General features: G+C 48.6%; 1 protein-coding gene across 1 annotated transcript in view; it reads left to right on the forward strand.

The window, feature by feature from the left end:
- KSR2 (kinase suppressor of ras 2) overlaps nucleotides 1–22,589 on the forward strand; it is a 333,794-nt gene that overhangs the window by 74,079 nt on the left and 237,126 nt on the right. The window contains exon 3 of the mRNA XM_045535030.1: nucleotides 3,504–3,654. Within this exon, the coding sequence (XP_045390986.1) occupies nucleotides 3,504–3,654 (151 nt within the window). The remainder of the gene's footprint in view (nucleotides 1–3,503; nucleotides 3,655–22,589) is intronic.

A 22,589-nucleotide genomic window follows, 5' to 3' on the forward strand; every position in this document is an offset into this window, starting at 1 on the left:
GATGCTGTCCCAGTGGGGTCATTGAGAGTGTGATTCCAGACTCAGTGAGACTCTTTTTCAGCTCTGCCACTTGTCAATGAAGTTACCTTGGCCAAATCACTCTACCTCTTAGACCAGTGCTGTCCAATGGAACTTTCTGCTATGGTAGAAATATTTCATGTCTGTGCTTTCTGATGTAGCGACTAGCCACGTGTGGCTAGTACGTGTGATGGAGGAACTGAATTTTTAACTGTATTTAATGTTAGTGAATGTGGCCAGTGGCTGCCATATTGGACAGCACGATCTTAGAGCCTGAGCCTTCCCATCTGTTAAATGGGGATAATGACAATCCCCTCTTCTTCAGTAGTTGGCGTGATAAAAAGAGATGATTTTTATAAAATGTTCAGCTCAGTCCGGGACCAAATAGCACTCAGTAACTGTCAGCCAATTATTGCTCTCGTTGCTGCCAATGTTGAAAACTATCGAAGTAATGGGTTTTTCCGGTGGCAAAACCAAGCCAGAGCTCCCCATGTCTTGTGTCCATCCTCGGTAACTGGATCACATCCTTAAGACCTCAAGGATAGCGAGATCTCCTTACCTTCAGGAGCACACGGAGATCCTGTTCCTAATAAAAGCAGCTCACATCTCTGGATCTTGTGTGCCAGGCATTGTGCTAAGAGCTTTACATGAAGGATCTCAATGGTTGAGACCGTTCAGACCCCTCACGATGACCTTTCACCTAGTTATGGCTATTGTTCCCATTGTACGGAGCAGGAAACTGAGGCTCAGAGATGAAATGACTTGTCTAGCTAGTGAGTACCTGGGGCTAGCGGGAAACCCAGCTCGGCTGGACTCCAGAGCCTTAGGTTGGCATCACTGTGCTTCCAGCCTTGTACTCCTATTTCTGGGGCCTCCTGGAGCTGGGCAGAAGAGGAGGTGCCCCCTGCCTGTGGGACCAAGACCCCTTTCTCTGGGTGCTCCCTGCTTCCTTCTCCAAGAGGCCTTCTGTCTTTTTCAGACCTTGTCCCCAAGGACAAGAATCTCTCCTGACCCCACCAGATCTAACAACCCTGAACCACATGCAGCACCCGCCTTCCTCCGTGCCCCCCACCCCACCCCGCACACGCACACCGGACCGTGCACGATTCCGTATTCCCTTATTTCATTCCCCCGATGGCCAGAGAGCCAAGGTGGGGTTTCTTGCGAATATCCTTACAATGGAAGGTCCCGTGTAAGTACAGACAGTATTTTATTTGTACAGCCCTGTGTGCTTTGCAGAGGTTTTGGGATCATTTATTTTATCACGTGCCACTTGTGGGGCAAATAAGACAGAAGCAATCCTTCCAGACCGGGGGGTTGAAAACTGGTGGCCCTGAAGCCAGATCTGATGTGCAGACATGGTCTTTGTTTGGCTGATATGATGCTCAAAAATGTGTTTTGAGTCAATATTTAAAAATGGAAAGAGTTTGCCTAAAAAAAAAAAAACAGACCTCTTGTTTTGCTGGAAAAATCAGGATTGCTGACCACGATGCACTGAATTCCAGTCTGGCCGCGATGAACGGGATCTGCTGCCCTTCACCGCTTTGCTCATTTGCACTCACCTGGCCCGCAGGTACCTGAGTTTAGGGCTCTTACCTTAGTCCAGGAGAATCCTGAGTCCAAAGCCCCCAGCCAGGGGGTGGGGGCCGAGCTGGGCTTCCAGCTCTCCGCCTGCAGTTCAGGCGCGTGTCCACCAGAGGGCGCCCTTCCGGGAAGGACCCGAAACGTGGAGAAAGCTCCCAAGTGAAGTAGCTGGATTCAAACCCTGGCTCCACCACTGACCTTGCTGTGTGGCCCAAGGCAAGTGGTCTAACCTCTCTGAGTTTTAGTATCCTACTCTGTATATGGTGATGATAAACTACCTACTTTATGTGGTCTTTGTGACATTAAAAGAAAATCCATGAAAAGGACTTAAAACGGTGCTTCATCCGTTTCAGCTGTTAGTTTTACTTCATTGAACAGGGCTGCATCTGCTCTTTGGGCCAGGTTTGTTGAGGCTTTCTCCGTTTTCAGCGTCACAAATGTGTTCCTTTATGATTTTTTTTTTGATGATCTTAAACTTCAGTGTACATTGAAATGTGTGTATTTGTAAATCATACATGTATATGTAATACACATAGATATTTGTAAATGCACAAGTGAATCCTGCAGCAAAGAGGAGAATCCTTTTATGTTGCGAATCATCCCCTCTAGACGTGATTCACTCTGCACCTTCCGACGCTGATTAATCACCTTTCTCAAAGCAGGGCTCACCTGCAAGGTATCCCTATTTGAGAAAGCCTCTAAGGGACTCCATTGTTGTTCTCTCTTTGCCCCTGCCCTGAGTTGGAAAGGTATTTATCGGGCTTCAGCTTTTTCCCTGCAGCTTTTTTGTTTGTTTGTTTTTGGGGGTAGAAATTTTGTGCTGATACGGGTTTCCTCTTTCTGGCTGTCAGTTTAATGTGGGAAGCTGTATTTTGTTGTAATACACAAACATGGCCACAAGAGGGCACACGTATTCCACAATATTGCCTTAGTGGCACCATCTGTAGATACTGCAAACGCTTATTTAAATAATATAACGATAATAGTATATATAAGAAATTGGATACCATTAAGTGCTATAAAAAGGCTCTTGTGTACATTTGTAGATATACTTACAGATGCGTAAATATAGCAGTTTGACACATTTCGAGGTGTATCCATATCATGGTGTCTAAGGAGACTACTCTGTTTTGGAGACAGGGAATGGTTGCTGGTGGCAGTGAAGGGCCACCTGTCCAACACATTAGTAGCTGGGAATCCTTCCCTTTCTGTTCCCAGCCCATCTCTCCAGAGGTGTCCCTTTCTTCACCCCACGCTATACCCCAGCGTTACCACTTTGCTTTGGGATGCAATGCCGTGTCCCACGGGGCTCACTCACAAATCTAGTTTCATTTCCAGCACTGAGCCAGCCATAGACCTTCAGCCCCTTTCCCCTTAGGGTTTCCAAAGACCAATATGAGCCCTCGACCCCGTGGCCGGAGAAGAGAGGAAGCAGAGAGTGGAGAACAGCCATCGGCGGACTGGCATGGTGCAGTTTGCTTGCTCTGAGTTCACGCTGGGGTTTTGGACGAGTCACTGCAGTCCAAGCAGAGTAGGGGTCATCTTTAAAAAAATGGGGCCTCGTCTCCTAAGGAGATCAGAGTTCAGGCTGGACGAGGAGACAGACCTCGTGCTGACTCCATAAACCACAGTAGTTAATTAGTCCTGAGCATCTGGGCTACCTTGCCAAGTATGCACACTGAGGATACCCATTTTGTAGGTGAGTAAAGTGAGGCTCTGAGAGGCTAAGTGACTTGTCCGAGGTTACCTAGCGAATGGGCGGCAAGTCTGAGATTAAAACCCAGGCCCGTCTGCCCCCAGATTCCCTGTACCTCCCCCCAGGCACCCCTGGAGGGCAGTGCGGAGGCTCAGACGTTGTTCCTGCCCCGTAGTTTACAATCCTCCTCTGTCCCCTCGCCTAGGAAATCTCCCCGGGCCAGCTGAGTCTGGAGGACCTCCTGGAGATGACGGACGAGCAGGTGTGTGAGACGGTGGAGAAATACGGGGCCAATCGGGAGGAGTGTGCCCGCCTCAACGCCTCCCTCTCCTGCCTCAGGAACGTCCACACGTCAGGTGAGCACAGGACCCTCGTCAGTGTTCCTGCGACCGTCACTGCAGGCCGGGACGAGACAGCCAACCCTGGATGGCAAATCTGGCTCATGAGCAGGGGCGGGAAAGATGGGCCTGGGATTCCCAGACACAAAAGCACTGGGTGCGCGTAGGAAACCAGAATCATTTTTCCCTTAGACATTCTGAAGTGCCTTTGGTATTCCGGCTTAATGTCTAGCTCTTATTATTCTTTACATAAATCATGTGCATTCATCGTAATACACATTAGAACATAGATTAAAAAATAAAATAAACACCCTAATCCCCATCCCCGAGGGACCCACTATTGTCATTTGATACACATTTTTTTCCAGATATGTGTGTACTTTTTTAAAAAAATAGAATTATCCATACATATTATTTTGAAACTTTTTTTTTTTTTCTTCCACCTAACTAAATTACCTCTGTGACTTGTTTTTATCACTTTGGGATCCAATTATGTGATCATCTCTCCTGGATCTTTGCAATTAATTGCTCGTTTGACAAATGGACACTTGTTTGCCTTTAGTAGCAGGACATCGGATAGCATCGTCTTGAGGCTTCCTGCTTCTCTCTCTCATCTCATGATTTTTCCACATTTTCTGGGGCTTTTCAGCCCCAAGGGATCCGCGGTGCAAACAGCAGCCACAGAACAGGAGTGTTGGCCAGCAGCGCTGTTATTTCAGTTCCCGCCACAAGGTGTCACTGTTGACCATCGGCCGAGCACAGTCTGGTCTGTACCCGGGCTTGATTCAACATGCAACATTTAGCAAGTATTTACTGAGCAACTATTATTTGCCTGCAGGGCTGAGGATGCAACAGTGTTCAAAACAGAACGTGTTTGAAACAGGTCATTGGCCTAGATCCCCTGTGTATGCCCTTTTGGTATTTTCCTTTGCTAGCACATCCTGAATCTGGGCTACAGTCAACATCAAAAGGGACCATGAGTGGTCCCTTCCCCTCGACTTCCCTTCCCCTTTTGTCCTTCTGGTGAATACTTGCTCATTCCCAAGCCCACCTCAAAATCCGGTGCTCAGTGAAGCCTTTCCTGGGCCTGCAGACTGAGCTGACCACTGGCCCTCGGCCACCAGGACGCCATGTATATCCAGGGTCCCATGAAGTCTACACTCCTGAGCCCCTCAGCATCTCCCTGGCCTCATCTCCCTCTGGTCTTGCCTTTGCTCATTTTATTTCAGCCACACTGGTCTCCTTGATTTCCCTTTAACATGACAGGCATATTCCCGCCATAAGGACTCTGTCCTTTGTTGAATGAATGAATGAATGAATGAATAAATAAATGCTTCTATCACCAACTGACCCTACTTTATAATGATTGGCAGTTTCCTTGTCTCACTTCCTCACCTGATTGTGGGCTTCCTGCTGGCAGGCTTAGTATGTTGGCATTCAGGCTCAGTATGTTGGTATTCAGGCTCAGTATGTTAGTATTCAGGTTCACTATGTGGGCATTCATACTCAATATGTTAGTATTCAGGCTCACTATATTGGCATTCAGGCTCAGTATGTTGGCATTCAGGCTCAGTATGTTGGCATTCAGGCTCAGTGTGCGCTATTCCCAGTACCTTGCCCAGGTTATATTTGTTGCAGGAAATGCTGGGAAGCTGCATGCTGTGCTTGCTACTGATTTCCACCAGAGGGCACCAGTGAGCCATCCGCAAAAGATCCATCCTGTTTTAAATTCTCTCCTTCCTTCAAAAATAATTAGTTCCTTGAAGCTTATAACGATCTTGGGAGCTGGATAGCTTCCCTTCACCCTAACGAAAAATGTGATTCCAGACTAAAGAATAAACTAGTGTCTTTTCCACCAGACTCTTACTTCTTGAAGATCATATCGAATTCATTTTGGCATCCCCAGCTCGTAACCCAGAGCTGGAGTTTCCTACAGTGATGAAATCAGATGTTTTCAATTCTAGCTTGTTGTGGAGACGCAATACATGTTTGTTAAATGGCTGAAGGAGTACAAGTTGTGTTGAGAAACTCACATGGAGGTCCAGTATATGGAGGCAAGATTGCTTTGTGCTTGCCAAGAATATATAATCTCTTTCTTTCTCTCTCTCTCTTAGAGGATGGGGCAGCTTTATTGTAGAGATGTTAATGCTACCTTAGTTTTCTCCTTGGATTTTGCAGATATCTTTATTTCCCAGTGCCCAAAGGGTCCCAAAGGTAGAAAATCTCAACTCATTTTTCTCTTTTCATGGCTTGTTAGATCGGTCTTAGCCTGAAACCAAAGAATACTCATTCATTCATTCAACAAGCTCAAGGGATCTCAAAGCCAGGATATCTTAACTTCTCCTTGCTGGAAACCAAAAAAGCATTTGTTTACTCATTCAACAAAATTTGTTGAATGCTTACTCTTTGCTAGTTACTGTTCTGATCTCTGGAAATGCCTGCTTAGATGTGTGTCCCTGTGGAGTTTACATTCTGGTTGGGGGAGACAGATAGTAGGTTGTTATCATAAAAAACATGTGCATTATATAGTGTAGAATAAAGGCTGTGGATAAAAGAAAAAGTGGAGCAGGCTAAGGGGGCCCGGTAGGGCACTCCAGGAATGGGGGCAGGTTATTGCATTAAATAGTGTGGTTAGGGAAGGCTCCATCCTCCTTCTGCTTTCTCCTTCTTAGTCCTCAACCATTTGCTAAGAGCATGGAATCTGGAGTCACAGAAACTTGGGTTCAAATTCTGGCTCTTCCACCTATTAGCTGTGTGCTTGTGGATAAGGCATTTCATGATTCTGGGGTTAGTTTCCTGAGCAGTGGGATGGGGATGCTGAGCATTTGAACTCCATTGGTTATTGGGAGGATTACATGAGATGAGGCAGGTGAATGACAAGGCCTGCTTGAATTAGATACATAATAATTCTTAATATTATCTTATTGTTATCATTATTGTCATCACCATCATCATCACCACCATCATCACCACCACCACTACCACCACCATCACCAACACCGCCATCATCACCACCATCACCATCACCACTACCACCACCATCACCACCATCACCACCATCACCACCATCACCAACACCACTATCATCACCACCACCACCACCGCCACCATCACCGCCATCACCAGGGGCCTCTAGCTCTTCTCTGCCCCAGCTCACTTTTCTTCACCTTCTCCCCTCCTCCTCTTTTTTTTTCTCTCCTGGGCTTTAGGTTTTCTAATTCAGCCTCTAATTCTGTTTCTCTTTGTTTCCCTTCCCTCTGAGCCACCGTCTCCCTCAACATTGCTGCTTCTCTGCAGCCTGGGTTATTCTCTAGAGGTGGCTCACCATTCCACAGCCAATCAATCAATCAATCAATCAATCAAACAGAACCTCGAACACTTTGCCATGGCACACAGCCCGGTTTCCCCCACGGTCACTACGGAGCTGGGGTCCTCGGGTGAAATTGATTTGGCTGTGGGAAAAGCACGTCCTCATTTGCCCCCAACTTTTCCTCCAGCCCAAGACTGGAGACCCTGGGTTCTGAGGACAGCAGGTCCCCTCCTGGACCATCCTCTCCTGGGTCACAGCTGTCTTACCAGCCGAGAGCCTGGTGGGGACATGGCTCCCCCATCAGTGCTGTTGTCCTGAGCTTCTTTCTCTTTTCCTCTGTTCCTCCTTTCCCTCTACTCTTCTTTTTGGCCTTTTGATGTTTTTCAGCCTAATAATTTGTGTCCATTTGTATCTTCCCTTTCCCAAAGAAAAACCCAAGGTCAAGGTAATGGAAGATCTGTCTTGCTTTCCTCCCTCCCTTCCTACTCTTCTTCCCTCCTTACCATACATATCTACCAGGTGCTCACTCTGCATTTGGCACTTTGCTGGGTCCCAGGGCTCAGGGACTTACTCAGGGCTTCAGGGTTGAGTTGAGACCCAAAGGGGAGGCGGGATTCTCCTGGTAACTGAGAGTGATGGGGGCACGGGGAAGTGCTTTGTGGCAGGAAGGAGGGTGGAGCATCCCAGGCACAGAGAGACCAGCATGGCTGCCCACTGGGGATGCCGGGGAGGGCAGTGGGAGCTGAAGTCAGACGGGTGGGCAGTGCCAGCCCCCCACAGTGGGCCATGGCAAAGAGCTTACACTGCAGGGTTTTAAATTTTTTATTCTTATGGTAGAGACAGGGTCTTGCTATGTTTTCCAGGCTGGTCTTTAACTCCTGGCTTCAAGCAATCCTCCCTCCTCGGCCTCCCAATGTGCTGGGATTAGAGGCACGAGCCACCATGCCTGGCCCACTGCAGGGTTTGAGAAGGAGGTGCCTGGATCTCTTGTCCAGTTGTCAAACAAACACTCTAGCTGCAGAGTAGGTGGGTGGTCTCAGAGCAGGCGAGAGATGCTGGGAAGTCCTCCCAGAGGCTGAGGGCACCATGCAGGGGGGCAGACAGGGGCCAGGGTGCAGCACCCTGCACCCCAGCAGCCTCCCAGCAGCCCGCCTCCCACCATATAGTCTTCCCTCCTCCAGCTTCTCCTCCTGAGCATCAAGGGGGAAAACTGGCGGCCAGGAGGAAAACAGGATGCAAAGTGGCCCCAAAATAGGACAGCCTCAGATGCTCTCTGGCTTCTTCCCAGTTTGGGCTTTGAATGAAGCCCCCCAGAACCCCGCCTTCCACCATATAGTCTTCCTTTGAGCAGGAACAAAGAGTAGGAGCCGGTCTTGATTGCCCTATTGTTCTACTTGCTTCTAAGTTGGGCAAGGCTGGGCGAGCAGAGGAAGAGACACCCCTCCCGAAGCCGCAGGGTCTTGCATGTCCCAACATTGGTGCCTTTCCTCACCCTGTACCTGCTGCAGCCAGGTTCTCAGGAATCCCTCACACGTCGGCGGCACCACATTAAGACTCTTTCTTGCAAATGACAGAAACCCAGTGCACATGCACTTATGCAAAAATGGCTTATTGCTTCACTCTGGAAACACTGCCAGAACTTTCTCTGTGTCAGTCACGGCGTGCAGCCAGGGTCACAGTGGTGGGAAAGGCTGACCAGCTGCCTGCTCCCGTGGGCCTGTGTCCCAGCCTCGAGCTGTCCAGTACGGCAGCCACTAGACTCATGTGGTGAGTTAAACTTACATTCATTAGAATTAAGTCAAAGTTAAAATTCCCTTTTTCATTTGCAGTAGCCACATTTCAAGTGATGCATTGCTGCCCGTGGCTAGCAGCTACCGTATGGGAACAGCACAGTTGTAGAACATTCTATCATCACAGAACATTCCATAGGGTAATGCTGCTCTAGAATATGTTGGAGGAAAAAAAAATAAGAAAAATACCAGTGGTGATGGGTTTTATGCAGAGAATTAAAATGGAGGAAATTGATGCTGACTAGGTAGCTAACTTTGATGGGGCAATCAGAGTGGTCTAGTCAGGGTTCAACCAGAGAAGCAGAACTAGTAGGACAAATATATTGAGACTTATTGCAAGGAATTGGCTTATACAGTGGTGGGGGCTGGCTGGGCAAGTCCAGAATCTGTAGGGCAGGGTGTCAGGCAGAGCTGGAACTCCTGGGCATGAGCTGAAGCTATTGTCCGTGGGCGGAATCTGTTTTCCTTCAGGGAAGCCTGAGTTCTGCTCTGCAGGCATTTCATTGGGTGGAATCAGCCCACCCAGATTATTGCAGCTAATCAGCCTTACTTAAAGTCAGCTGATTATAGACTTTAATTGCACCTACAAAATACCTTCGCAGAGATGCCTAGATTAGCGTTTGATTCAATAACTGGGGACTGCAGCTTAGCTAAGTTGACATAAAACTGACAGCGAGGCTCTCTGGGAGGTGACATTTAAGCTGAGACTTGAATGACAAGAAAGTACCAGACATGAGAAGATTGGGGGAAGGGCATTTTGAGTAGAGAAAACAGGCCACACAAGTCTCTAAAGCACTTGTAAGAAGCAGAAGGAAGGTACACATGGCTGAACCATGGTGAGTGTTCTCGTGACCCATTGCTGCATAACAAACCACTCCAAAACTCAGTGGCTTAAAACAACTGCCGTGTTATCTCTCATGATTCCCTGGTTGGCTGGGCTCAGCTGGGTGGTTCTTCTGTTCCTTGTGTTGTTACTTTCAGCTGCCGTAATCGGGGGCTTGACTGGGCTGGCATCCAAGACAGTACATGTGCATGGATGGCGGTGGGTGCTAGCTATTAGATGGGAGTTCAATCAGGGTTGTCCCCTGGGGTGCCCACATGTTGCCTTCTGTGTGGCCTGGGCTTCTCACAGCACGTGTGAGTGTTCCAAGAGGGAGGAAATGGAAGCTGCTAGTCTTGGAACAGGTACAAAAATCACTTCTGCTGGTGACTGTCTCAGTGAGGGGCCACTCAGGGAAGCAGAACCACTGTGAGTATCATGGAAAAAAAGAACTTATTAGAAGTTAGACCTTATACAAGTGTAGAAGGACTTGGGGAAGTACAAGTTCAAAGGGGGAAGCCGAAGATTCAGAGAAAGGTCTCACCCTGCCCTGACATGGGTAAGCCAGGCTGTGTTGTCAGTGACCTCTGGCAGCCCGCACGCCCAGCTGTTGGAGGGACCCATGTAGTGGGACTGGTGTAGACGCCCATGGAAGGTTATTGGCTCTTTGTGGCCATTGCCTCTGTGAGTTTGCCGTGAAGTGTGTGGCAGTGGACCTGAGGTCACTGTTGGTCGTCAAGGGCCCATGTCAGGAAGTAGAGTTGGCCGTGAAGGGGGAAGATGCAGGATAAACATGTCACCCTTCAGAGCATGACGGCTACATCACTTCTGCCTCCCAAATCCTGTACAACTTCGCTTTTGGCCAACTCTAACCTGCAACCACACAGAGAAGGGGATCTGGAAAGGTAGGTGCCAGCAAAACCGAGTGGACAACGGGCCAGTCCAGGTGGAAGGGAGGTGGCACCAGGGACATCGACAGGGGCCGGCTTTCGAGATGCCTCTTGGCCATGGCAGGAAGCTTGGGTTTCCTCCAGGTAGAATGGGAAGCTGGGGTGGGGTTTTAAGACGGGAAGGGACTTGATCGGATTCCACTTAAATTGTTTTAGGCAAAACTAAATCTGTCAGTCAATTTTCCTTCCTCCTCTTCCTACCTTTATCCCTTGGGGTTGGCTTCAATGTTCCCTATCTATTTATTTCACTCTACCTTGCTCTCCTCATCTGTGAAATGGGGGTGCTAATAGCATCTTCCCCATAGAGTCACTGGGAGGAAAAACATGAGTTCGTATAAATGCTTGCCTGGCAAATTGGGTGCTCAATCCATACTGAGCTACGATTTTTATTGTTTTATAAGTCTGCTTCCCTCCCTCCTCTCTGCTTTCCCGGCTGAATTTGAACCAAGGCATTCTTCCCACAAAGCCGCTGGCTGCTCCCTGGGGGGCAGGGCACTCTCCTCCCAGCTTCTGTCTTACGGCAGAGCCCCTGGTGGGCATCCTGGACTGGGGGCCTCATCTGCCCTTCCCCATCCTGCCCACTTTCCCTTTCTTGCAGGCTGCCTTTGACCCCTCTCTGTCTCTCGCCCACCTGCTGCCTCATGAGGTCAGCAGCCTCGGCTTTTCTGGAAACCCCCAGTGGGAACAAAGAGAGCCTGGCTCCCCAGCTGTCATCTCTGATCCGTGCTGTAGTCACTTCCTCTTTTTATTTCTGGCACCCAGGAGGTGCTAAGCAGAGGAACGGGGCACAGAATTGACACTGAACTTGTACCGTGTGGTCGGCAGGGGCTGGATTCTTTGAGGATTGTGGGTTCCATGTGTATGGAACTAGACGAGCTGAGTCAGACCCAGACTGTCACATCGTGGCATAAGACCCCAAGTCCCTCCCCCGGGCTCCCGATGAGTGTCTGTCTGCTCCTATTCTCACTATAGCTCATCACACCCTGCTACCCTGACTGTCGTTCTCTTCCTCACAAAGCCTGCCTCGGGGCCTTTGCATGCCTCATTCTTTCAGCCTGGAATATGCCACCCCAATCTTCCCCAAGCTGCTTCCTTTGTCATTTTGGTCTCAGCTCGAATGCCACCTTTTCAGAAAGCCCCACCTGCATCCCAGCCACTCTGTCTCCCATCACAGCCTCTCTCACATCTAGAATATTTTATGTATTTGTTTCCCTCCCCATTCTCACTAGAAAGGTAGTTCTCAAACTTGAACCTGCGACAGAATCCCCCAGAGGGCGCCACCCCCAGAGTTCCTGTTTCAGCTACTCCAGGGCAGTGTCCGGGAATCTGCATCTGTAACGAGATCCCAGGCCATGTGGATGCTGCCGGCTTGGGGACAGCACTTGGAGAATCACCGCGCTGGAATTGTTCCAGGGTCGGGGTTGAGGAGTAAAAAGTTGTCACGGAGTGATTGAGTGAATGACAAGGGTCTGCGATAATAGCAGCAGCAAATATTGATTGAGTTCTGGCCAGGCCAAGTCCGACGCTGGGTAATTGACATGATGCATTGGCTCCTTTAATATTCTCAACAGCCTCATGAAGTCCGTGGGATGATGATTTCTATTTCCTGGCAAGAAAACTGAGGCTCAGAGAGATACAGTCCTTGCCTGGGGTCACACAGCCACTGAGTGTGGGGGTTTGAACCCAGGTCAGTCGGACTCGTGTTAAGCCAAAGCTCCCGTCCCAAGAGACTGTTGCGAAGGGGCTTCCTTTGTCTTGGTGTCTGTGTTTCCATTTGCTCAGCTTGTGGAGGGCAGCCCCCGGGGGTTTGCAGGGATGTAGCAGCTCGCATGAGAATTGAGATAAAAAGACATTATTTAGAGGCTGCATGTAAATACCAAATATCACGCACGTGTAGAGCACCTTCAGTTTCAGGAGGCAGATGATGCAGGTGGTCTCATGCTGGCCTCACAGCTGTATGAGTGGGGGGCAGAGAAGGCGGAAATGTTCATTTCACAGATGGGAAAACTCCAGGCGGAGTTGACTCTCTGCCCTTCCCAGCCCCGGTGCTGAGAGAGGACGGGAGGCTTCGCTGGGTCCTTGAGTATGTTAGAAACTTGCAGTGAATGTGCCGGGGGAGGAGGCAGAAAGGGCAAAGAGGATGGAAAAAATGTGATTATTTGGAACAAAATTATTTTCGCCTCCCCCTAGTGTTCCAGTGTGACCACAGCATTGCTGGAAACTCAGAGATGGTTCCAGTGAGTTACAGATGTGATTTTCACTCAGGTGGCCTTTCGCTTTGTTTAATTATTTCACTGATTACTCACTTCCAGTCTTGTCTGAGAAGAACCCAAGGTATTGTTTGGGGAAGAGGGGGAAAAAAAAAAGCACTGTATCGACCATAATTTGCATCCACATTTGCATGTTACTTAGTATTTTTAAAATGGATGCATAGGGCAAAAAGTCTAGAAGGAAATACACTTGGATATTTAGCACAGTTCTTCTTTGATTAGGGGTGATTCTTTTTTCTCTTTTGCTTGTCTGCATTTGCTCTCGTTTTGGGCAACAAATAAGTATTTGGGTATCTTAAGTGAGAAAGTCGGAAGGAAAAGAATCCTCCTCAAACTCAGTTTGTGTACTTTGGAGTGTATCGTGATACTTATCCTTCCTGCTGCTGGTGCCTGGCGGGGCAGGATGCTCAGACCCCACACATTTCAGTGGTTTCCTCATTGATGAAACCCCTTCTTTGCACCTGTTCAAAAGGGACAACTTCCTGGGCTGCATCTTCCTGAAGATGCAAACCTTCTCATGGCTTAGAGAACTATGGGTGGTGCCTTGAGATATAATTGAAATGATACCACCACCAGGGAGACTTCCTTGATTGCACCTGGTTAACTCCTGTGTCATATTCACTGGGAAGTTATCTGGTAGCTGTTTTAATATATCAATTTCCCATATCAGATTATAAATTCCCAGATAGTAGGAGCCATCTGTTAATAACAAAAATAATAGCAATAAAATACAAAGCATACTTTGTATCAGGCACTGTTCTAAGCTGACTTTGAGGGTTACTTTACTTAATCTTTAGACACCCTCATGAGGTAGGGTCTGTTGTATTTCCCAATTTTCAAGTAAGAGAACCAAGGCACAGAGAAGTGAACCATGCTATCCAAGGTCGCGTGGCCAGTAATTGTGGGACACGCACATGTGAGGTTGGGCTGATCCCAGACCATACACTCTAAACGTAGCCCTTCCTTTGTTTCCTACAAACTACTTAGCACAGTAGCAAAACTACCATTGAGTGAATTACCAAATAAATGAACTGTGGTAACTTAATCATGGAAATTTTGCCCTTGGAGGGGAAGGTTGAAGCATTTATAGTTTTCCCTAGGAGAAAGAAGTGAAACGAAAGAGATTTCTACCATCAGTGATGGGATTGTGTGGGAGGGGATAATGAACAGATAATGATAGATATTCTCTTTAAAACAGGGGTTGGCTCTCTGGCCCAGTTTGGCCCTCCACCTGCTTTTGTAAATAAAGTTTTATTGGAACACCGCCACACCTATTTGCTTACATATTGTCTATGGCTGTTTTCACCCTACCACATCGGCATTGTCTTGCACTGTGGCAGAGACCACACGATCCACGAAACCTGAAATATTTACGATCTGGCTCTCTACAGAAAAAGTTTGCTAACCCTTGTTGTCCAAAGACCAAGCAAGACATAATGAGTGTTAGTTAAGATAAATATATGCATGCTCTAAACCAGGAGACATTTCAGTCTGATGTGAAGAAGGGCTTCCTTTGGGAGGAGGGCAATAAATTCATGAAGAGGTTGGAGAGGCATTGACTTCGGAGAATGCTATAGCAGGGGTCAGTTAATATTTGCACAAGTGACAGAGCGTTTATATAGAGCTGTCATTTATGGAGCACTAAGTGCTCAGGGGCAGGCAGAAAGGGCCGGTAGAATGGACATGCTCAGAGAGGGTGAGTAACTTCCCCAGGGTCACACAGCTAGTACCTGGTAGAGCCTTTGCTAACCCATGTCAATGTCACCCAAACGGTGTGCTTTCATTATCCAGTGTCCCCCACGCTAGGAAACTCGAGATGGTCCCCCTGCCCCCTAATCACACCGAGAACTGTGGTGCTGAGTTGGGAGGGGGGAGCTGAGCCCTGTCCTTGGGAACAGAGCTCAGTTTAGCTCCGTCATCTGATCATTTCCTTTCTTTAGTGCCTTTGTCTTTGTCGTCTCTGGGACTTTGTGGGGGAGAAAGGAGGCAGACAAGCTTTGTAATCGGATCCCAGGACGCCCTCGGTGACTGGGGCTGACGCTGTTTTTCAAGCTCTACCTTCTAAAGACCTTCTGCCTTCATTGTCGCAGAGGGTGGAAGAACTGAGTGGCAGGGCTCTATTGTTGCTTTAAACCCTAGGCTCCTTGCGTGAACAAGTTAGGGTCACATAGCTGGGTGGCAGTCAACACTTGGGTGTTTTTCGCTTCCAGCGTTTATTTTCTTGGACACCATCCAAACGGGGAACTTCTTGATGGTGCAGTATCCTCTTTGGCCACCGGGGGGCGCTGCCTGACCACCTTCCTCTAGCCGAGCAGTCAGCATTGACGGCCATGCAATGGCATTGACAGTAACGTGTGCAAACTGGAAGGAACCTCGGTCTCATCGTCTCGACTTTCAAATAAGGAAAAACCGAGTCTCGGAGGGGAGAAGGGCCTGGCCCAGCTACAGCAGGGAACGAATGTGGGCTTAGTTCTGTTTCACAGACAGAGCGTTGCGGGCAGGCTGAGGGCCCGGGGTGGGGGGGGGACCTTGGGCCTCTTTCCCGGCTGTCCTTGTGCAGGGTGTTGATCTGAGCAGGGACCTTGCTGCCACTAACCTTCCTTCAGCGCTCACGTCATTGAAGCCCTCGCCTTGGTCTCCCTGCCGCACTGCAAAGCCAATTAAGAGGGGAAAATGAACTGTAAAGAGAGAACATTGAAACACAGGCTCTAAATAACGACGAGTGGTGACACAAAGGGAGCGCCGAAGAGACAGGGAAAAATCTAGGCAGTGGCTTCGTTTTCTCGGGAGACGTCTGCAGAGAACGTGGGGCCGGGTTTGGGGCCCCTCCAGCTGCATAGGAGCCCTCCGAGTGTCCAAAGAATGGCTATGCCGAGACGTGGCTGGATTTGCTGTAATTGAAATCGATACCTTAGTCCCTGCCACGTGCCCAGCACCGAAGCATCTAGATACAAAAGACACGGGCCACCCTTGGCAAGGGGCTGGGCTCCCGGCTGCTGTTTCCAGCTGCCCTGGTCCGTTTGTGGCACAGAGGACATGAGAGCTCCAAGCCTGGGACGCGAGTCCTGCCTGGGTCACTGGTCGAGCCTCTTCCCTATCGGAGCTTTGGTCTTTCAAACAGGCATAATGGTACTTAAGCTTTTAGGGTTGTTTGAGGATTATCGGGGTGATGTGTGCTTTGGGGGGCTACCTCCCCTGTCTGAGCAGGACCTTGCTTTGGTTCTTTTGGCTGGAGTGAATGAATTGGAAATCATGCAACCCCAAGAGAATGGGTCAAGGCAAAGGTTTCTCTCTGTGCTTCCTGATTAAGTGTGGTGCCGGCATCGCCGGTTCTGCCTCCCGCCTGTTTCTGGAAGGCGGACTCCTTGGGAGCTGAGTGGTCACCGCACCCCAGCGCTGGTGAGATCCACTCCAGGATAAGCACAGACGTCTGTCAAGACCCTGAACTTAGTGGTGCTACTGTCCCATGGATGGAGGACAGTGTTTAGACCCTTTTTAAATATTCTGGAATGGAGAAAAGGTAGCCATCAATCGCAATCTTCTTTTAACATATGTGAGAGTTTGGAAAAAGTTTCCCATAGTCTTTTATGGAAACATATGGTTGTATTTCTTCCCCCCAAGGGAGCGAGTTTCTAGACTACAGGGCTTTTAAGCTGGGGACTGTCGGCTTACCCAGCATCCTTCCTCACTGCGGACTGTCTCGAGGTTGCAGGGTGGGGGTACCTTGCTTAAGAACACTTATCCTTGTCTGTTAGTCCCATCTGATGTCAGGGTCACCAGATCTCAGGCCCCAGGAAGGAGGTTTTCTCGGTGGTCTCCAATCGGAGCACGAAAAGCTCAGGTTTCTGAACCTTGGCACTGTTGAAATTTGGGGCTGGAAAAATTGTCCTGTGCCTTGGAGGATGTTTAGCAGCATCCTCAGCCTCTACCCACTAGATACCAGTAGCATCCACCTCCCACCCCCTGGTTGTGACAATTAAAAACACCAGCAGATGCTGTCAGATGTCCCCTGGGGCAAAGTCCTACTCCTGGTTGAGAACCACTGACTTGACTTATCCCGAGTGCACAGGGAATGTCACCGCTCTGGCTCTGAGGATGGTGACGATGGTAATGATGACAATGATGGCCATTTAAGTATTCTGAGACCAGACGAAAGCCAGGAGATTTTGTGGAGACCGAGGTTCTGTAAAGCACAGAAAACCATAATTGAGTTGGATTTTGTGTATCATGCCCAGAGCGTGGTTTTCCCAGGGGTCTTTATTCCAATTAACAGGAAGCAGATGAAAGCTAGGAGCCCTGGTGCACCACCCTCCCTCCGACACACCCGCACACACGCCCATGCACAAGCTCTCCCTCTCTCCCCAGGGACCTTGTTAAAACTTCCATCAGTTTTGCAGATAAACAGCTCCCAGTCACCCCCGAAAGGAGGCAGGAGTGGATGGAGTCAGGGCTGGGGACAGGACGCCCTTCTCTGGCTACGGGAGCCTGGACAAGCCCATGGCCTCGCTGAGCCTGGTGTCCTGGTCTGCAAATGCCTGGGGACAGGATCGATGGTCTGTAAACCCTTCCTCTGCCCCCCACCCCCCAAACCCCCGACTCTGTGTCTCAGGGTTGACCTTCATGCCCGGCCAATGAGCTGAGAGTAGTAACCACATCCCTGCCCTTGTAGATGGCTCTACGGTTTACCCCACGGCTTCCAACTGTCATTATTGTTGCATTGATCCCCATATCAACGTGGTGACACCTCGTTGGCATTCTTTGAACGTGAAAAATGAATGCCCACCTTTGCACTTGTTTCTTCCACCTGCACAGTCTTTCTGGGGGCCGACACTCTCGCATTATTTTGATCTCCGCTCAAACGCCATAGGCAGCGCTCCATGCATGGCATTAGAGCGATGATCATGTATTAGCACGAGTATCATTGCTTTTCATAGACTGGGGAAGCCGCGGGCCTGGGGAAGCCCAGAGGAGGGGCCCTAACGCAGCCCAAGCGAGTGCAGGGGACGTTTTCCAGGGGAATAGACATCCCTGTCGAGTTCGGAGGATGACAAGCTGTGTTGGGCTTTCTTTGCTTGCTTCCTGGGTTGATGATGTTGGTTTATTGCTCACCAAATGCCAGATCTCGAATCTGCTCAGGATTTTTCTTTTTTCTTTCAATCTTCATAGCTCAAAAATTCCTCCCCTGCCCCCCCCCCCTTATATCTTTTTGGACCATTTTGTGTTGTAAAAGCTGCCTGCAGACTTTCCATGCTAAAGTCAGTAATGTCTATGCTCTGGGAAACATGTACGTGGTTGTCTTGTTCAGTTTTGTTTTTGGAAAGAAGGACATAGCACATGGGGAAAATGCCAGAGTCGTACCCAGCTACGTCCACTTGCTTTTGATCCTTATACCCATGACCAGAGGGTGAAAGAGGAATTTAGGTAAAATGCCTCCTAAATGGGCTGTATTCAGCTGGGTCCCGCAGGTTCCTGGTGAGGCCAGTTCTAAGACAAGATACTCTGATTTTGGCAAAGGGGAATTATGATATCAGGGTAGGGACAAAAAGGGCTCAAAAGGAGGAGGTTGGAGGGTTTTTCATGAAGGAAGGGCTTCTTGGCAGCCAGTGGTCTTTCTTGTGTACTCCCAGAACAAGAAGGTTTAAAATGCACTCCTGTCCCATGTGTCTCTCTCTGCACTGGTGTTTAATGTTCCGCTACTACGGACAAGGCATTGCTCTGTGTTTACGATGTGCTGGACACACTGTGGGCAAGGATTTTCCGTGGATGAGCTCTTTTATCCTCATAATAACTTTGTAAGGCACGGGTTGCCCTGTCTCTTGTACAAAAGGGAGGAGAGGGGGTTCAGAGAGGTGGATGAGCCTGGCAAAGGTTGCACAGCTCAGGCAAGTCTCAAAGCCAGCCTTGCACTCGGGAGCTTGGAGTAACCGCTGCTCCATACCACTCGCCCCAGGCTCCGAAAGGCAGGCAGGAAGGCACGGCGTGTATAGAGGGCCCAGGTGCTGCACTGAAGTTGCCTGGCCAAGGTCACCTAGCTGGCTGGACTTGGCTGGGTCTATCCAAAAGCCAGTGGGCTTCAAGAGCTCAGACCTGAGTTTTGAGGTGCGTGAATCCACCGAGTGGCAGTGACCCATTGTCCCAGGCAGCGGCACGTTGGCCCATGCCCAGGTGACACTGGTGGATGGTTTGGTACCCTGGGAGCAGATTGGTTCCTAGGCAGTATCTGAGGAGGAGGGAGAAGTGAGGTGACCCAGGAAGGGGTGGGACAAATCCTGGGGTGTGAAGGGGAACCCTATCCTCCAGGCTTTGGAAAGGACAGACGAGAACACCAATGCTACCCTGCCTCCGGCTAGCTCTGTGACAGAGGCCTGAGCTTTGTGGGTCTCTCTAACATAACACTACAATAATACCTGTATCTTCCTTAAAAGGTGGCGTGGAGGGTGCGGTGAGCTGGTGCACACAAAGCTCGCAGCTCCGTCCTGGTATGTAGTATGTGCTCAACAAACGGCGGTTTCTACTTTTGTCGATGACGACTGGGTCTGTAGAACCAGCTGTGTCTGTGGCCATTAGCAAAGAAGAGGGAGAATCTCTCTGTTGAAATAAATTCCTTGTAGCTCTGGTTTCCACCCCTAAACAGCAAGTGCATGTAGACATGATACAAATTTTATAGAATTAAAAAACTCAAGTATCTTAAATGGTGCTACCTTGAAAGTAGAGCCACCTTAGCTGTCTATAGAGGTTACGGCAGTAAACAGACCATGACATTTTAGTGTGTAGTTGACCTGTGAGTTCAGCTTCAACCAGCACTTATTAAATACCTACTGTGTTCCTGGCACCGTGTGGGGTTTTTGCTCTGTGGCTTAGGACAAGTGAATTCACCTCTCTGAGCCATCATTTCCATGTCTGGAAATTCAGATAATAATTGTCCCTACCTCTTCGATTGTTTTGAGGAGTAAGTGAAATCAAATATGCAAAGTCCAGTGCCTGGCATGGAGTGGCCATGGGTGACTGATAACCGGTATCTTGCAATTATTATTTCGGGGCAATAATTGCTGTTACTTTTAGATGTCTTCACCTATCTGATCTCATTTAAGCCTTCCGACAGCCCCACAGGGGTTTTTTTTTCCTTTGCTTTCAACCCCCTTCATTTTCCCAAGCTGTCACCTCTGTGAATAATGTGACTGGCGTTCTCGTGCCCACTTTTTTTTTCTTTTCGAGGCAGAGTCTCACTCTGTCGTTTGGGCTAGAGTGCAGTGGCGTCAGCCTAGCTCACAGCAACCTCAAACTCCTGGGCTCAAGCGATCCTCCTGCCTCAGCCTCCCGAGTAGCTGGGACTACAGGTGCATGCCACCACGCCCAGCTAATTTTTTTCTGTTTTTAGTAGAGACGAGGTCTTACTCTTGCTCAGGCAGGTCTTGAACTCCTGAGCTCAAGTGATCCTTCTGCCTCAGCCTCCCAGAGTGCTAGGGTTACAGACGTGAGCCACCGCGCCAGGCTTGTCCCAAATTTATAGATGAAGAAAGAAGTCCAGCTGCTGAGGTCACCAGGTCCAGGTCACCAGCAGGCAGAGTACAGAGGACCTGGGCTCTTCCTCTCCTGTCTCTAGCGAGATGGGCCGGGGTGGAGGTTTCTGCCAGTGTGGGACATGCAGGAAAATTTTCCTCTAAGGAAAACAAAAAAAAATTACCCAAAGCAGTTGGAGAGATATCGTCAACTAAAAAGTAGAACGTAAGAAAGAGCTGAGAAATAACGCAAACTTTCTTTTCAAATGCATTTCTTGGGAACAGGAAAGAAAGAGCAAAACGAAGCCGGTTCTGCCTGAACGAACATGATTTAATGCGGCGAGGGCATATTGATAATAATATCAGAGACTTTCTTGCTCTGGGGGAAGTATTTGGATTTTTCATGCTCTGCCAGTTCCCCAGGAGACGGGGGCATGGAGGAAGTTGGATTTGGGGACATGTCACATCTCTTTTCTTTCACAGTCAAGAAATCTATTTATTTAATTAAATTTCCTTGGAGTTTGGTTTTTTTCCCTTGAGCTAATTTTCTCTTCTGTGTTCTTTCCTTCCCAAGGAAAATTAGGCAGAGTTTTATCAATAGGCGGACTTTATCAATAGAAATGACAGCATTAGTAATAAGAATAAAAATGATCATAAAACCCAATAATACCACATCTTCTGTGATCTTAAGTTTGTGGCTGAAGTCACATCTGTTTCCTTAGAGGAGTCAGCTGCTAACTCGTGGCTTGAATTCGGTTCTCCCCATGTCTGCCTCAAGGGCTTGAGGCTTGAGGTCTGAGAGGGGTCTGAGAAAATCTTTTTAATCATCTGGAAACTATTCAGGTTTTCTTAGGAGATGGCATCTTCCCTCCCTCCCTCCCTCCCTCCCTCCCTCCCTCCTTCCTTCCTTGCTTCCTTCCTTGCTTCCTTCCTTTTTCTTCTCTTCTCTTCTTTCTTGTCTCCTTTCTTTCCCCTTTTAAGCATTCCTTTTCTATTCTAGCCTGGCCAGCTATCTTCAGAGGAAAATAGAGGACGACTTGCTAAGAATGAGCCTGTCTGCTTCATGTCACTTTAAAACGTATTAAACAGTCTAATCCAGGGGCCAGCACACATGGCGGCCCAATCTGGTTGGCTGCCTGATTTTTTTAAAATAAAGTTTTATTGGCACCCAGTCACCCTTTCATTCATGTATTGTATGGCTGTTTTTGCTCTATAATGGCAGAGCCGAGTAGTTGCAATAGAGACCGTGTGGCCCACAAAGTCGAAATATTTGCCATCCTCTTGTTGAAAGTTTGCCGACCTCTCTTCTAGTCCTTGACTGTGGTCCTCTGTTGTTTTCCATCTGTTTTAGATGTGTGTGCTTATGAACAAGTAGGCACATTCACTTATTCATTCATCAAGCATTTTGGGAACACTTTCTCTGTGCCAAGTCCCATGTTAGTTACCAGGGGTTTAGAGAGGAGCGGACATGCTTCTTGTCTTTAACACATTGACCACCACACTAGAAAAAAACTTTTTTCTTGGGGCCATGATGTTTTATTACGAAAATAGAATAAAAGCTTCGAAAACAAAATGATCCTTTCAAATTTAATGAAAAATTTATTTTTTATTGCTTCCTGTGCGTGAGTTATATGCAACTTGGAAAATAGTTCACGTGTCTCCCAAGGTAAAGAGACATGTGAGTTACATATGCTTAACGAGGCCCTGGGCTCAAAACTAGCATGAGTTAAATACAACTCACATGGCAGTTAACGTGTTAAGGAATTATTGTGATGCGATAAGATACAGATAGAGAAGTGCGTCAGCTGCAGTGGTAGCACAGAGGACGCAACAGGCTGTGTTTTGGAGGCTGAGTGCAGGAAACCGTTCAGGAAGACTTGGTAGCAGAGGAGACATTTGAGATGGGTATAAAACTGCAAAGTTACCAAATGGCCGAGGGAACATGCCCTCCCAGGCACGGGGAAATCTCCTGTGAGGCATGTCATTGTGATAAAGCTACTGAGGCTTGGAGTCAAGCCACGGCCAAGGGCACACAAGATGTAAGTGTTAGAGCCAGGTGGTCTGACGCCAGTGCCTGAGATCTTAACTCCCGCTCCTGCCCAGTGTAGACAAGGTTATTGCAGAGGCACGGCCTGGCTACCAGGCGGAGGCCAAGCTCATAGATGCAAATTCAGAGGAAAGCCCTTTGGCTGCAAAGGGGAGCTGGCTGTGTACAGTTTAGCATTTCCAAAGATCACCTGAGTCCACTCTTTCTTCCTTAGACTTATGGGGACAGGCACGCCTTCTGCTTTTTTCTTTTCAAAAAGGCAGACTC

The sequence above is a fragment of the Lemur catta genome, chromosome 21 (assembly GCF_020740605.2).
Source record: "Lemur catta isolate mLemCat1 chromosome 21, mLemCat1.pri, whole genome shotgun sequence".
Lineage (NCBI taxonomy): Eukaryota > Metazoa > Chordata > Mammalia > Primates > Lemuridae > Lemur > Lemur catta.